This window comes from Zonotrichia albicollis, chromosome 17 (genome assembly GCF_047830755.1).
Source record: "Zonotrichia albicollis isolate bZonAlb1 chromosome 17, bZonAlb1.hap1, whole genome shotgun sequence".
NCBI classification, from domain to species: Eukaryota; Metazoa; Chordata; class Aves; order Passeriformes; family Passerellidae; genus Zonotrichia; species Zonotrichia albicollis.
In genome coordinates, this window is record NC_133835.1 from 14,721,505 (window position 1) to 14,735,748 (window position 14,244).

At 49.9% G+C, this 14,244-nt stretch overlaps 1 protein-coding gene across 2 annotated transcripts in view; it reads left to right on the top strand.

The window, feature by feature from the left end:
- Positions 1 to 14,244, top strand: part of NFATC2 (nuclear factor of activated T cells 2) — a 73,586-nt gene that overhangs the window by 19,935 nt on the left and 39,407 nt on the right. For both annotated transcript variants that reach the window (XM_026796445.2, XM_026796446.2), the window contains exons 4-6: positions 640 to 842; positions 2,735 to 2,907; positions 11,964 to 12,104. In XM_026796445.2, the coding sequence (XP_026652246.2) occupies positions 640 to 842; positions 2,735 to 2,907; positions 11,964 to 12,104 (517 nt within the window). The remainder of the gene's footprint in view (positions 1 to 639; positions 843 to 2,734; positions 2,908 to 11,963; positions 12,105 to 14,244) is intronic.

Here is a 14,244-nt window from a genome sequence, read left to right on the forward strand (position 1 = left end):
GGCCATGAATACCATTAGCTTAATCTTCCTTTTCTCTGATCTTCCAGTACTATTTGCTTTGTATGGCTTCATCAAGGTTTTGTATGTGGACAGAGTAATTGAAAACAAATTTAGCATGTCTCAGACCATAAAGTTCCCTTTCAGCTCGATCCCTGGCTATGTGGTAGATAAATGTCTGGTTCTCATTTTTGGTTATGTGAGAAATTTAGAATGGTTTGATTTGTAATTTTGAATGTTAATAAGGAAGGAGAAATTTCCTTGTCTCCTGCTCTATGGAGGCATTCTGGTTTCCTTGCAGCAAATGGAGTTTATAAAAAAAAAACAACAAAGAAGACAGAATAATGTGTGTCCTTGAGGCCTAGAAACCCCAGGCTCTGAGGTCAAGTAAGACATCCTTGTGCTGTTCAGTCCCAGATCCAAAGTGCCATCTCTACCTGTACAGGTGGTGTTTGAGCATAGTGTAAGAGGAATGGCTGAAGGTGAACCAGCACTGGGGGAAGGACGAGTTTCCAAGAGCAGTGAATCAGTGCAGATACCCACATTTATCTGCACATTTATCTGCACGTGTCTGCAAGCCTCCTTGGTGTCCTGAAGGCCTTGCAGGCGCAGTGTGTGACAGCAGTTTCCATGTCTTGCCAGCTGCACGGCTACATGGAGAACAAGCCCCTGGGGCTGCAGATCTTCATTGGCACGGCGGACGAGCGCATCCTGAAGCCCCACGCCTTCTACCAGGTGCATCGCATCACCGGCAAAACCGTCACCACCACCAGCTACGAGAAGATCATTGGCAACACCAAGGTGCTAGAGATCCCCCTGGAGCCCAAAAACAACATGAAAGCAACGTAAGTAGATTTCTTTTTGTTAGCAAGGTTGAGGTGGATGGAGTTGGCGCTGAAGTTCTTTCTCTTGGGAAAGGAGATTAAAATAATAGTGATCACTTAAAAGAATAGTGATGCTCTGGAGGGACTCCCCTTTCCAGCATGCTGGGGTGGTTTGTGAGGGCAAGGCCCTTTTACAAAAGCAGCTACAACTCCTGGGTTAAAGCTGCTGGGGGAGTTCCCATCCAGCAGGTGACCATGCAGGCACTTCTGCTCAGTGTTCCAGTTTCTGCAGTGACTGTGCTGTAATCACAGCATGGTTTGGGTTTGAAGGGACCTTAAAGCCTGTCCAGTGCCACCCCTGCCATGGCAGGGACACCTTCCACTGTCCCAGCTGCTCCAAGCTCTGTCCAGCCTGGCCTGGCCACTTCAGGGATGGGGCAGCCAGTGTCTCAGTAATCCATCATCTCACAGTCAGAATGGGTTTGTGGTGCACTCAGGAAAAGAAGACTCAAATCTCAGGTCCTTGTGCTGCAGGGACACTGTGAGGAACAGGGCTGGGATGCATTTTACAACATTTAATGGAATACAAAGCATCTCTTCTAAACTCAGTCAAGTGCTCTGGCCATGAGAGCTCCTCTTGTAATAGGTTAACAGAAAAGCAAATACAGGCACATCTTGTCTGTATTACTCCTTCCAGTTTTATGGAGGCAGAGGGATGAAGTGGGCACCAGTCTGAAAACTTCAGGCTTGAATGTGTGCCAGGCATGAGAGTGATTGCTCTGCAGAGGGAAGAGCTGTATCTCCATCCTTCAGAGGAGCCTGACAAAATTGGCACAGCAGTTATGTTTTTAAGTCCCCCTATTTCATTGCAAAATCCGCATTCTTTCTTCATATTTTTTTAGGAAATATATCTCATTCCTAACAAGGAACCCTGGAATAATAAACCCCTGCACATATGCAAGGGCGAGGAGCAGTGTGGGTGTAGGAAGCAGCTTGGGGCTTATACCTCCCCAAACGTGATTTTAATTCATATCAAGAGAAGAGAAATTATGTGTTTTTAGAACTGATATAAAAATGGGCTGGCAGTGCCTGTTTAATAGCAGTGCTCACTGCCTGCTCTGAGAACTCTTGCTGAGTTTGACAAATAATTGTCACATTTTCCAAACACAGGCATGTTTGCAAGGTTACACTGGACTCTGGAGAAGCCAATCTGCACTTAGACCAAATTTAAGTTGCAGTGCTGATTTAAGCAATCCTAATCCTTTCATTGCTGCTCAGCCCCATCCTGCTCCCTGCACTTTCCCTTTGTGCAGGGACGCAGTGAATGGGAGAATGTTCCCAGGCAAGGCAAGAGCAGATTTTCAATGTCCCTGGGCTTTGGAGGATGGCACAGTGACCTGGGCCAGGCTGTAGCAGTCAGGAGGAGACAGCAGTGTGCTCTCTGCTTTGGAGCTGAATTCCATGTGCCTGGCTGGTGCAGGCAGTGGGGATTCTGTAACCAGCTGCTGTGATTCCCCACGGGGTTCAGCTGCCCTGCACAGGTGTGGGCAGGGAAGGGATGTTGGGCAGGCCCTGGCAGCTGGGCTGATGGAGGCTCCTGCCCTGGGGAGGGCTCTGCCTGCTGCTCTCCTGTGCTTAGCACTGGGAAACAACATTTGGGGATTTAATGCTTGGAGAGCAGCTCTGCTGCGGCCAGAGAGTGGGGAGATGTCCAGCAGCACCCCTTGTGTGCTGCACGTTTGGGGTTTCAGCACCCTTCGTGTGCTGTGTGTCTGAGGTTTCTTCACCCCTTGTGTGCTGCACGTTTGGGAATGTGTGGATCCCAAAGAGAGCAGGTCCTCGGGGCTGCTGTGAGCCCCGGGGAGGGAGCAGGCCCCGGGCAGAGCAGTGAGTGGGCTCCGTGTGTGTTGCAGCATCGACTGCGCGGGGATCCTGAAGCTGCGCAACGCGGACATCGAGCTGCGCAAGGGCGAGACCGACATCGGCCGCAAGAACACGCGGGTGCGCCTGGTGTTCCGCGTGCACATCCCCGAGCCCAGCGGCAGGGTGGTGTCCCTGCAGGCGGCCTCCAACCCCATCGAGTGCTGTGAGTATCCCTGCGCTGCTGCTCTGCTGCCCTGCCTCTGGGCTGGCAATCCCTGCTGTGCTCTGCCCCTTGTGCCAGCCGTGCCTGGCAACTGCGGCTCTGCCTTCCCTCCAGGCACTCCCTGTCCTCGGAGAGGTTTGAGGGGCTTGTGAGGACAGCAAGCTCTGTGCTGCAAGTCTGGGGGCTTCTGCAGAGTTATTTATCAGTGCATTGCTGCTGGGTCCTGCTGGCTCTCCTAGGAGCAGCGTGGGGTGTATGTAGGGACACACCTGTGCTGTCCCTGTTGGTGAAGTGTGCAAGCTGTCTGCTTTCCTGGCTTTATTTAGAGTGGAGGCACAATCAGAACTCGTCCTCCACAAAAACTGGCAGGTGGCTGGAGGTTTGAATTCACACTGGGCTGGCTCCAAGCACTGTAGCCTGTGCCAGAGGAGTGTGACCAGGGTCCTCTGGTCTGAGCTGTGGCAGCAGCGCAGCTGGAGTGGAGGGACAGCTCTGATTCTGAGGAGCACAGCTGGAATGGAGGGACAGCTCTGATTCTGAGGAGCACAGCTGGAATGGAGGGACAGCTCTGATTCTGAGGTCAGGTGCATTCTGGTCACTGTTTTTGCTAGCTGTCAGTGCCAAGGGGTGCACAGCTCAGCAGGCTGAAGCACAGGTGGTTCTGGTATTCCCCTGAGGGACAGAAGAAAACTGGCAGTTTTGATTTCTGAAGTGCAAATCCCATAAATGTGTGAGCTCGCAACCTGCACCTCCCACTCATTATAACTGACTGGATCCTGAGAAAGAGAGGCCTCTGATGAGGCCCCCCGTGTCACAGTCATTTCTGGAAGGGTTCTACCTACTTTATTGGTTCCTCTGCATCCTGTGATGCTTTTTGTTATTAAATGGTGCCTTTTTGTGGTTTGGGGATTTCACAAATACATCATGAACAGTTTTCCTCTACCTTTGCTGAATGACTCACCCCTTTAGCAGAACCTGTCTTGCCATAAGTCATGTGAAGAAAGTCACTGAGTTGCTCATGTGTGAGTTGTATTTATTGAGATGCAGACTTTACTTAAATACAGCTGCTTAGAATGAGAGGAGCCAGTTCTGGGTGGGAAATTAAACTGGCTGATGAATTATTGATGGCAGTTCTAAAAAAGCAGCACAAGTGAATAACCCAGGCCATGCTGGGAGAGGATGGTGGCTATGGATGGTCTCTTGGCAGTGTTTCTGAGAAGGTACCAACTATCAGAACATTTTAGCAGCTGTGTGCAGTGTCTGGGCACTGTGATGGGGAAGGGACAGCAGTGGGAGCAGCCAGCACCTCTGTCCATAGGAAATTGTCCCGTTCCTCCGTGGGAGCAGGTGGCTGGAACAATAGTGGCCTCCACCCCAAACTGTCCCTGCTGGAACAAAGGTCCATTTGCCAAAGGAAGCTCTCAGAGAGGAGTTCCTAGGGTGGGGAAGTTCCAGGTGTAACTCCTACACCCTGCAGGCAGGAAAACAGGGGAGGCTGGCCTGGATCCCACAGGGAGCCCCACACATCACCCCCACCTACTCAAATTCTCCTCAGGAAAAGCAAGCATGAGTAAGCCAGGCATTCCTGGGGCTTTCCACAATGGCATGTTGTGTTTGTGCCCATCGCTGCATTTCAAGCAGAAATCCAGGCATGGTTTGCAGAATAAATCACATTTTTCTGAGCTGTATGCACACACCTAATTTGCCTGTGCAGTGAGTGCTGTGGCAGAGCCTCGGTTAAGATGTTGAGGCATTTATTCTGAGATGTCTTTGCATTGATGAGTCTTAGGGGTATTAAAAAGCCAAGGGTGGAGATACCAGTATAAGTGGCTTATTGTTAGTGGAGTTTTTTTATAATTAAACTATTAAAATATTGGCTGCATAGAAGACGGCAAAGTTCCTACAAGAAAAAATGTATTTTTTTTTAAATACTTTTATACTTTGATCCCCAAGGAAATGAAATGAGAAAGTTTTATTTTTGGAATAGTGGATATACAGGCAGTTTGGGGGGATATGTTAAGGACTGTGCTTTTCTGCACTTAAGGAAGCAGGGAATGAAGTGATCTGGAGTACTAAGCCTCTGCCATTTAGTGTGTATGTTGCATATTTAGCACTGGTTTTGCATTTCAGTAGCACTTCCTATCTCAGCCTGGTTCTGGGAAGATAGTTAAAACGTCAGGGGGCTCAGCCAGCATTAGCAGTGCACCTAGATCTCATTAGAGGTGTAGCCTCAGCCTGTCCCAGCCAGTGTGCACACCTCGCAGGGCTCCCAGGCAGTCCCAGGTGGGCTCAGGTGCCCTGCCAAGAAGGGGCCCTGGGGCTGGGGGATGTTTTCTTCTCGTCCCACCTTCTGTGCTGCTGGGATTCACTTTTTCCCCCTTTGTTTTCCGGTTTGTTCGGGTGTTTTTTGCCCTGGCCAGCTGAGAACCCTAATGCCAGGGGCTCTCCTCAGGATCCCCCCATCTGGTAGCAGAGATGCTGTCCCTCTGGGAAGCCTTGGTGAGCAGCAGCTTCAGGATCACAGCCCATTTCCCTTCCCAGGATACCAACAGAGTATCCGAGCTCTCTCCTCCCCAGAAGCTGATCCCCAGGAATTCCCAGCAGTGTCAGCAGATCATTAGCTGCAGTGAAGCAAGAACTGTGAAACAGCTGCTTTTCAGAGGGCTCTTTGATTCCACCTCATCTGTGTCACATTCGGCACTGACAGATTTTCGGAGGGGATTTCACAGGTTCAGAGCCTCACCCGGAGCAGGCTCCTGCCCAGGAGCTGTGTGGGAGGGCAGGGGGTGATGTGTGGTTAGATGATCACTTGTGCCTTAGAATGGACCTCAGACCCACACAGGCCTGCAGCACTCAGCAGCTTTTCTCTGCTGTTGCCTCTTGGTTCATCCTGAAGCCCCTGGGGAGGCACAGGCGTTTGAAATCCCTCTGAGAGCTGTGGCACCATGGCTCAGGCAGGTGTGGGCGACCATGCTGCTGTAGGTGTGTGCTGGAGAGGTGAAATGATCCCTTCTCCTGGTGTGCTGCAGGCTGGGCAATGAAGTGCCAGCCCCACAGGGGATGTGGGGACCCTGAGCTTGGCCTGGCCTAGGTGCTGTCCCATCTCTGCCCCAGGTCTGTCCCTGCTCTGGGCTGGAACCAGCAGGTGCTGGGTGAGCTCTGTTGGGCCAGCAGGGCTGTCACAGAGCTGCTGGTGACATTGCAGGTGAGGGGTGACCGAGTTCACCTGGCCCTTCCAACACAGCCATGTACATAATCACCCCTGGAGAGGTTGGACACTGCAGCCTGTTATTTTTGAGCCGTGAGGACGATTTCTGTAACATCAGCTCTGTTCCTTTGCCTTTCCCCAAGAGCTGGAGCTCGTTTCTTGGGGGGTGGGTGGGCTCTGGTGTTACAGAAATTGTTAACCCTGGGCTGCCTCTCCAGGGCAGATTTGTCATCACCTCTGGGAGTCAGGCTGCGTGCCCCAGCTCTGTTTGCGCTCCTGGACTGCAGAATCCTGGAGCAGAGGAGGAGCAGGATGGAATCCAGGATAGCAAGGCAGCTTGTTGTGCTCTGTGCTGTCAGCAACCAAAACTGCTCCATGCAAATGACCGAGTGTGAGGCTCAGGGGTGTCCTACACTGGGCCCCAGCTTTTATTCTAATGAATCCTGTTAAACCTTCCCAAAGTCTGTCACAGTTCCTGCTTTGCAGAGTCCATGTTTGCTGACTCTGAGCTGTGCTCAAGAATCCCCTAAAATGCAAACTTAAATTGCACTTGGCACGAGAGAAGGGGACTAAAATCTTGTTCTTATAATAGATGTTCCGAGGTGGTAAAAAAGCAAAACAAACAAAACTTATTGCTAAAGAACCGTGTGTCCGTCTAGAGGAATGTAAATAGTTTCTATTATTGACCGTATTTTGTTCCGTTAAATTGGGTCAAATTTCTTATTTCCCTTTAATCAATTTCCCTGGAAGTTTCCTTTATTTTTCTCTCCTTCTAGTAGATTTTCCCATAATATGAGACAATCTGAGCCTATGATTTGTGACACATTAATAACTGCAGAGGAAAGAGCTAGTCATGTACAAGAATGTTGTCTTGGCAAGGCAGCGAGTGCTTTTCCTCAGCTGGGAGTTGTGCTGTTGGAACACAGCAGCAGGCAAGAAGGAGCCCTGCTTTATTCAGCTAGAAAAGCAGAAACAAATGGTCTCTTTGCACTTGGGAGATACCTATTTGCAAGTTTAACCATAACCCTGATTATTATGGGAGTCTCATGGTTTCCAGTTGAATTAGATGAATTTTTTCCCCCTTTCATTTCAACTTCAAGACAGTCACACAGTTGGCTGCAAACAGAAAAACTGGTGCTTTCTCTCAAAAGCACCTTCTCTCTCTTGAAGCACAGAATGTAAAAGCTAATTCTGACAACATTTGCCTCTCTGAACGTGCGGCTGAAATATTTCAGTCATTAAAGCTGGAGTCAGAGTGAAGGGGATGCCAGCCTTGCTGTGGGTGAGCTCCTGCTCACTTGTTGCCTTCAGTGCAGCTGTGGTACAAGCGAAGAGCCCAGCACACAGAGCAGCATTCCACAGAGCACATCCCTGCCCAAGCAAGGGAAATGCTGTGCATACCCACAGGGATGAGTGACAGAGAAGGGAACCCAGGCCACGGCTGCCCTGTCATTCATCACACACTGGCTTGCTGAGCTGGCTGCAGTTCATAGAAAGTTTCACACTTATCTGACACTGCTGCCATGGCTGCTTGTCACTTCTCCTTTGCGAGGACATCGTAAATTATCTGCAGAGGAGGAGGTGCAGAAAAGCTCTCTATTTTTGGTGCTTTTTGCTTGGATGGCTCTGCACAAACTGCTGATTAAGTCTTGCTGGCAGCAAATTAGAAACTGTTGTCAGTCACACTGTGTTCTTCTTTTCAGAGTGTTGAGGCCACATTCTCAAGGTTTCCCCACGAGGGCTGGAAATTAGCTTTATTTACTTGGTTTGTATGCCTTCCACTGGTCCACACTCCTACCAGGAGGGAAATGATCCTGTCCTCCTGATCAGAATGTGCTCCTCTCTAGGGTGCCTTGCTGGTGTCTCCCTGGCTGCTGGAGATGTCTCCTGCCCTTGGTGCACCCATGGCTGCCCAGCCTTTGTCTTTGCTCCCACTGCAGAGCCCAGGATGCTTCAGGGAGTGATGGAGGGGATCAAAGTCTCTCAAACATTAATTGTTGGATGAGTGTTGAGCACAGCAGCTCTGCCCCTATCAATCCTACCACAGGCAGCTCGTGGTAAATAAACCCAGTGTGGCAGCAGGAATGAAATATTTGCTTTGGCTCATTGAGGTCTGCACCGAGGTGGAAGAATTAATCCCATGACAAATTACACCTCTGCTGTTGCTTCCAGGGGTCAGGGTTTCTTCAGCAGCAGACATCCTGCTCTAGCTGCTCTTCTCAAACCCAACAGGAATCAGGGGCTGGACCACGAGCCTGTGGAGGTTTGCAAAGACATGTCAGGGGTGGTGGGGCCCAGCTTGAAGGCTTCCAGCAAGCTGGGGTGAGCTCTGGGCAGGGGAAGGACAGAGGTGTCCAGAGAGGATCTGAATAATTGTTCTGGTGAGGCCACTGCACTGGGTGCCAGTTGTGACGCCACCTCTCTTAAACAGCCACAGTTTTGGTTTATTGGCTTGTGAGGTAGTCACAGGTAGCAGTGGCTTTGTCCTCGCTGGGCTGCACTGAGCCCAGGCCTGCTCCTCCTGATCAGGTGTCCCAAGGATCAAATCTCTGCTGTCTCACTGTCAGCACTCGGGACAACAGAGAACCTGAGCTCTGGGGTCAGTGCTGCACGTGTGGGAGAGAGCAGGAGGTCATCACAGAATTACAGAATTATAGAATGTCTTGGCTTGCAGGGGACCTTAAAGCTCCTCCAGTCCCACCCCCTGCCGTGGGTAGGGACACTTTCCACCAGAGCCAGCACTGTCCTTTGTCACCTCCCAGCAGCAGTGGGTGACACCCTCGTGGGGGACATTTGGAGCTGCAGGAGACTTCTCCAGGTCATCACTTCTCTCAAAATGCCCCTTTTCCCCTGAAAGGCAGATCTCCTCTCTGCTGAGGAGGAGAGGGATGGACGCTGTGGGCAGGGGGTGGAAGCAAGCCCCACCTTTGCCTGCCTTGGCACAGTCCCCATGGTGAGTTGTGCATCCCCATGAGATGCTCAGCCTGCTGCCCACCCTCAGCTTCTCTGCAGCTGCTAGAGCAGGGTAGAGCTGTGGCAGCCCCTGCTCCCTGCAGGCTCAGCTCCCTGGAGGGGCTGCAGGGCTCAGACAGTGCCTCCCTTTCTGCCTTGTGTCACTGCATGCATTGTATTTCTTGGCACCACGAATCCATGACATCTTGATTTGCAAACAGTCAAATAAAATAGAAAAATAATGTCCCCTGTTAATAGGTTGACACACTGCTTCAGGCCAAGTGTGAGTATTTCTATAGCATTTGCTTTGCTGCCTTGTGTCAGTAACTGTTGCTATTGAAAGTAAACACCCCAACTGGTTAAATCAACAGTGTTTTGTTTATTCAAAGCTCATAAACTCCAGTAGCTGTAGGTCACTTTATGAAGTGCCAACCCCTGGGGGAAGAGAAGGAATAGTGTGAAATTATTGCATGCAGTGCACCCATCATGAGCCTTAGAGGAAGGGGATTTATTAGCAATTAATATTTCTTGCAGAGGAAAAAAAAATAATCCTATTGAGGCAGCTCCACACTGAACCTTGAACCTCTGTGCTGGTGGAAATGGGGAAAGGGGTGAAGCCTTCTTACATGCCTGGGTGAGAAAAAGAGACCTTGGAAAATGAAAAGTGGCTGGGGTTTCATTATTAGAAAAAGATTTCAGACCACCCAAAGGGAGGAGAGGAATTCAGGTAGAACAGGGCAGGGGAAACCAGTGGGACTGCTCCAGGTGGGGTTGTTGTCAGCACATCTGAGGCACAGGAGCCTTGCACACCCACCCCTCTTGTGTCAGGGCAGGCACAGCTCTGGGTGCCCAAAGCTGGAGTGCACAGCAGCTCCAGATGTCACTGAGATGGGTCAGTGTCACTTCCAGGCTAAAATCTGTCCTTCCTCACGCTGAAAATGCCTTGGAAACCACTGATCTGTGGGGTGGCAGGTACCAAGCTCTCTGTTAACACAACAAAGCTGCAAAGAGATGTAGGTTAATCTGGAATTTCAATGACTTAGGATGTTTTGGAAGTGAAATTTGGTGATTGAATAGGAATAAAGAGCATCCAGGGCAATGCTTAAATACTTAAATGTTTTCTCTTGACTGTTGTAGACATGCTTTTTAATGATTGCTATTTACTCTTAAGCCTTTGTGGTTACAGATCTGTCTTTGTGATAAATCTAATTAGGAACTCATCAAAAATGTTGTTAGTATTTTGGGAAATAAATTAATCCTACAGCTATGTGAAAGAAATTAGCAATGTCTTTGAAAGTAATCTGAATATATATATTTTTTAACTGGCAGTATATTAGCCCAGATGTTACATACTTGAAAAGAACAATGAGTCCTAAAGTAGTTTCAAATAGAATTCAAAAATGCCTCTCAAATGATATAAGAAAGTTTCAACTATTGAATTACCTCTATTCTTTAATAAGAGCAAAATCTCTGTCTGGGGTCTGAAGGGTTCAGCAGAGCTAGAAAAGTTGCTGTGAAAGGTTTAATGCTTGAGTTTTCTCAGCAAATACTCCAACATTTTCTCCAGGTGACGAGAGAATTTGGTGTTTGCGAGGGCTGCAGAGCAGTGCCAGGTCGGGTCACAGCCTGCCTGGGTGTGAGTCAGGGCCAGCCCTGCACGTCCAGGATCACATTCCCTCATTTCTGGCTCCGCAGCCAGCGTTCAGTGAAGGCACCAGTGCTCAGGGTCTCTGTCAGGGAGAGCTGAAATCCAGCCAAGGCAGCTGGGAAAGAGATGAGCAGGAGCCTCTGGAGGCCTTTGCCGTTGGGGCGGATGGATCTGGAGGAGTTGGAGTGCAGGTCATGAACTCACAGTTCACCAGCCCCGAGCTGCTGCCCACCTGCTCTGCTCACAGGGAACTCCTGATGTTTTCCAGCTGTCTGTGTTGTAGGGAACAGCTCTCACATCCTCACTTCCCTCAGCTCTCACCTCTCCATAGCAGACACTTGGGATGGCTCTGCAGGGATGGCCACCAGGGCTCCCAGCGGCTTTTCTGACCACGCAGTGGCTGTTTAATGGCATCAGAGGAAAGCAGGTGGAGAGATGGTGCTCTCCTGGTTTTCTGGCCAGGGAAAGAGAGAATAACTTGCTAAAGTCACGCTCCAGATTCGTGGCCAAGAACAGTGAAGACCTTAGAAAGCCTTGCTGATGTCTGTGTCCATCTGGATCCCACCCTACCTTTCCTTCCCTTGCCTTTCACAGTCAGGCTCAGTCTGTGACACAGGGCCTGCTCCTCAGGTGTTCAGGCTCCTGCAGAACATGCTTGGAAAGCCCTGGGCTGCAGCAGTCCTGGTGTGACCCCTCCTGTCACATCTGGGGTTCATGGCTGTCCCCAGGGCTCGGTGCCCACACTTGGAGCTGGAGATGGAGCTGTTGTTGGCAACCCCTGTGCCAGGCCTGCCCTGTGGGAGGCACTGGGATTTTGGAAAGGAGGTTCATTTTATTTTATTTTTTCCCCTCTGAAGGAATTCAGTGTTATTCAGTGGAATCCTCTGTGCAGGTGGAATTTTTGGGCTCTAGGGCTGTAGTGTGCCTGCACTTGAAAATTTGGCCGTTGACTTGGAAACAGGCATGGGCAAGTTTCAGCTCATTCATCCAAGCTGTCCTTTCTCAAGGACAAGGAGCAGGGCCAGCACAGCTGAACCACTGCAGCCAACTCCTGAATGTTTCCAAATAAAATGCCTTGAGTAAGTTTATTTTTCCCTCTCGGACCTAAATTTAGCGCCCTGGAGAAGCTGCTTTGGCAGTCAGGGGATGGTAACGATGACAAGATCAATCTGTGGATAGTTCTGGGAAGATTTGGAAAGTCCTGGTAAAACAGAGCTGGTTTCATTCATGTTTGCAATTTGTCCACAGCCCAAAGGTCTGCTCATGAGCTTCCAATGGTTGAAAGACAAGACATTGACAGCTGCCTGGTTTATGGAGGACAGCAGATGATCCTCACCGGACAGAATTTCACAGCAGAGTCCAAGGTGGTGTTCACAGAAAAAACATCAGGTAAGGCAGGTTTTTCCTAACTTTCCCTAACGGGATAAGGCAAAGCTGTAGTGCCAAATCTCATCATAAGATTTGTGTCATGATTCTCAAGTGAGTTGTCCCATTGAAGTTCATGTAAGTAAAACCATGTGAGTAAAGTTAGACTTGGGAGCAACTGTTTGTGTTGTTGCTTCACAAGAATCCAGGCACTGGGAATCAGCAGGGACAGGATTTGTTAGCAGAGAAAGGAGCTGAGCACTACGTGTTCCTCTGTGCCTGTTTAATCTCATGTTTAGTGAATGCTACCGTAGAAATCATCATTGAAATTAACGTTTTTATTGATGTGAGCCACAGGCAAAGATTTTTTCTTCCCTCTAGAAATCTGTGGCGGAAAAACAAACATGTGTCCTTTTATATAAAATTATTTTTATACATAATCAATCCCTTCTCCTTCCATATTTTTAATTGTAAACTTTGTGTTCCCTTTGTGTTGTTAAGAAAACCTGGTGCTTGGAAGTTTTCTGTCAGTGAACTGAGGTAGAGGTATCTTAAGTGATATGTCCAGTGACTTGCAAGGAGTTTAAGAGATTGCATTGCCCAAGTGAGCAGCATGTGCATGATCTATGGGGCAATGCCATTGGAAAAAAAATCAGAATCGAGCCAAAAATGAATGTACATCCATGAACATACACAGGCACCAGCTGGTGACATGGGGGGGAAAAGCATCCTGTGGGTGCCAGCTCCTTCCCCCAGCAGCAGCAAGCCAGGCTGTTTGTGCAGGTATGAAAGGCTCTGAAGAGCTGTGGAGCTTCAGATGAGCCTGTGCAGTCAGAGGATTTCTTTTGGCACGCTCTGTTTCCTTTCAGCCCATGGATTAATTCCTTCCCACTGGGCTGCCACTGTTCCACCATGTCAGCGCCTGGGGAAGGTGCTGGGGAACATCTTGGCAGCCTGCAGCGCTACCTGTCCCAAGAATGCTCTGCAGTAGCTGCAGGACATGATCCACTCAAAGGAGGCAGCTCTTGGTGCCATTTCGAGGAAACGTCCCAAACGCCCTGCCCCTGTTTCCATAGGAGAGCAGAGAAGGCTCTGGCTGCAAGGGATGTTAGAAAGTAAAAAGAACAACAATATTTTCCACACTAAATCTAAAGCTTTTCTTCGCTGCTGGGGAAACTGCAGGGTTTTTTCCTCTTTTTTTCCCTCCTGGTAGGGGAGAGACAGGACTTATCCCAGCAGCAGTGCCCAGTCTGGAGCAGGGATTTGCTTGCTGGTGTTCCATATCCTGCCTCTCCCCAGCCCTTGGCCTCTGCAGGCGGTCTCAGCCTGCTGGACTTTGAGTAAATGAGTGGCAGAAGGGGATTTGGAGGATGGGAGGTCCAGAGTCAATTCCTCAGGCTGAGTCAGAGGTCTGTGTGGTTTGCAGTGGGTTAACTGGGGGACTCTGTGCTGAATGTGTTCCATAATGCAGCAGCACCTCTGGCAGAGGTGCCTGAAGGGCTTTCAAATGAAGATTGCTTTGTTTAATAGGTGTATCCTAAGGTGAGGAAGGTTAAGCTGAGCTGGATGTGGAGATCATGCATGGGCTGAGTGCTGCAAACTGACAATTGCTTTGTGCCTGCCTTGTCAGAGGTTGATGAGTGTCCCAGCTCACCTGAAAATCAGCATCTTGTGCACCTGAGGCTTTCAGCCTCCCTCATTCTGCACTGTAGACAACTCTAAATATCTCTGTTGGTAGTTGCCATTGCCTTGGGCTGCAGGAGCGCAGAGCAGCGAGCCCAGCTGTGCAGCCCCAGGCGTTGATGGAGCAGTGCCTGGGTGGAAGGAGGAGCAGTCACCCACCCACGGCTCCCCTGCCCTGCACAGCCCGTGCAGAAAGTGCTGCTGAGCTGCTCAGGGGCAGGGGAAGCCACAGGCACCGCGCTGGGGTGGGTGGCAGCCCAGCTCTGCTGACCCCAGCTGCAGCAGGCTCTGTCTGTTCCAGAGCGTGCCGCAGAGCCTGTGAGACAATCACACCTCTGGCGGGGCAGGAAGATGCAGCAAGCTCGCAGGGGAAGCTTGGTTTGCTTAGAGTTTCATTTTAACAGCTCACAAGCCTTGTCTGTGCTGGCAAGTGCTGCTGCATTTCCCACTTGTGCCACCAGTTTTAGCTGTGCTGGTAACA